Source organism: Pinus tabuliformis, chromosome 2_2, assembly GCF_031772625.1.
Source record: "Pinus tabuliformis cultivar Carrire ecotype Pingquan chromosome 2_2, CPIR1, whole genome shotgun sequence".
In the NCBI taxonomy this organism is placed as follows: Eukaryota; Viridiplantae; Streptophyta; class Pinopsida; order Pinales; family Pinaceae; genus Pinus; species Pinus tabuliformis.
In genome coordinates, this window is record NC_142300.1 from 948,000,178 (window position 1) to 948,001,651 (window position 1,474).

At 43.2% G+C, this 1,474-nt stretch overlaps 1 protein-coding gene across 1 annotated transcript; it reads right to left on the reverse strand.

Annotated features, from left to right (window-relative positions):
- Positions 1–756: 756 nt before the first annotated feature.
- On the reverse strand, positions 757–1,158 carry LOC149196323 (uncharacterized). The gene has a single exon (XM_089408255.1). The coding sequence runs from the start codon at positions 1,156–1,158 to the stop codon at positions 757–759; it is 402 nt and encodes a 133-aa protein (XP_089264381.1).
- Positions 1,159–1,474: the final 316 nt, after the last annotated feature.

Here is a 1,474-nt window from a genome sequence, read left to right on the forward strand (position 1 = left end):
AACACATAAAATTAACGGTGTAGTCTATGAATTGGCTTTGCCGGCTATCGTTTTTCTCATGTTCTCCAGCAACACATTGACTCGTTCCATAAACAACTCAACCATTAAAATTTAATTCCAGAAAAATATCAAATATTAAGTAATTGCAGGTCTTATCTCTCCTCACAATTAATAAATTTGGAAAAGGTATTTAAAGTTGAGAGATTTATTAATTGTTTTCAGGAAGGAGAGACTTATTTATTTATTATTATTTTTCCACAAGAAAAGTCCCACCTTTTATTATTAATAAAAAGGGTTACATAAAATTATGTAAGCAAAACTCCAACACTGTAACCGCCAGCAAGCGGGGAGAGTCTCAGCTACCAAACCGGCTCGCTGACAGTGCAAGCCACCGCAGGAAGGAGGAACTCCTCCCAAACCACACAATTCATTTGAACATAGTCCAAACTGCCCGCAGCTATATCAGAGAAAGCCACCGCAAGGGGAAAATACCCCCAAAACCAACCGAATCGTTGAAACCAAGACCGTGCGGGAGAGAACGCGATCAGGGAAGAAAGCCTCAGAGATCCACAATAAACATTGAGGATTCTGAAGCCGCTGCAAGAAAGGACTGAAACCACTGCCCGGGCATCCACAAATAGGGAGAACAGCCCAAGAAATCCGGCAGGGGAGAAAAAATAGAGAGATGAAAAACATGGGAAAAGAGACAGAACACCACACGAATATTTACAGGAACAGAGGAAACGAGAAGAAAAATTAAGCGAAGATGGGTTGTTCAACAGGTCGAACAACCCCATTATCAACCTCCGAGACAGCCCACGACCCCATCTCAAGTTCTACTCCTTCTTTAGAAAGACGGTCCGCTTCAGAATTCCTTTCCCGGTAGATATGACTAAGAGAGATCTCCATGAAGCGATTCCTAAGCCGAGAAACTTCTCTAAACAGAGGAAGCAGAGTGAGATTGTTGCAGCGATGAGCCCTGTTGAACCATTGCACCACATTCATGGAATCCCCAAAAAGCTGAGCTTCTCTCACATTACGAAGAATAAGCCAGCAGAGGAGGAGATGAAGGGCTTTTAATTCGGCAAAATTATTTGAACCCTGTCCCAGACCTACTGAGGCTTTAACAATCTTCTCCTCTGAAAAATGAATGATCATGCCAGCCCCACATCAACCGTTAATATCCGAAGCCCCATCAAAATAAGCCCACGACATAGAGTGTCTAATGACTTCTTGACTAACAGCTCTGGAGGAATTAGGATCTTGAGGGATAGGAATGCTTTCATAGATGGCAGCTCCTTCAGCGGCAAGCCTTCCAATAGGGAATGCAGAATCCTTGAAAATAGCTTGATTTCTGGCAAGCCAGGTCCCTATTGTAATGAGTAACGGAATGGTTCGTTCCCTTTCGTTTAAAGAAACGTTCCACCAACTCTTCCAGGCCTCTAATAGCCCCTGCCCTTCCCATCTATGAGGA

Bases quoted from the DNA above. Each gene is read 5' to 3' on its own strand.
- LOC149196323 (XM_089408255.1), bottom strand. From the start codon at position 1,158: ATGATCATTCATTTTTCAGAGGAGAAGATTGTTAAAGCCTCAGTAGGT.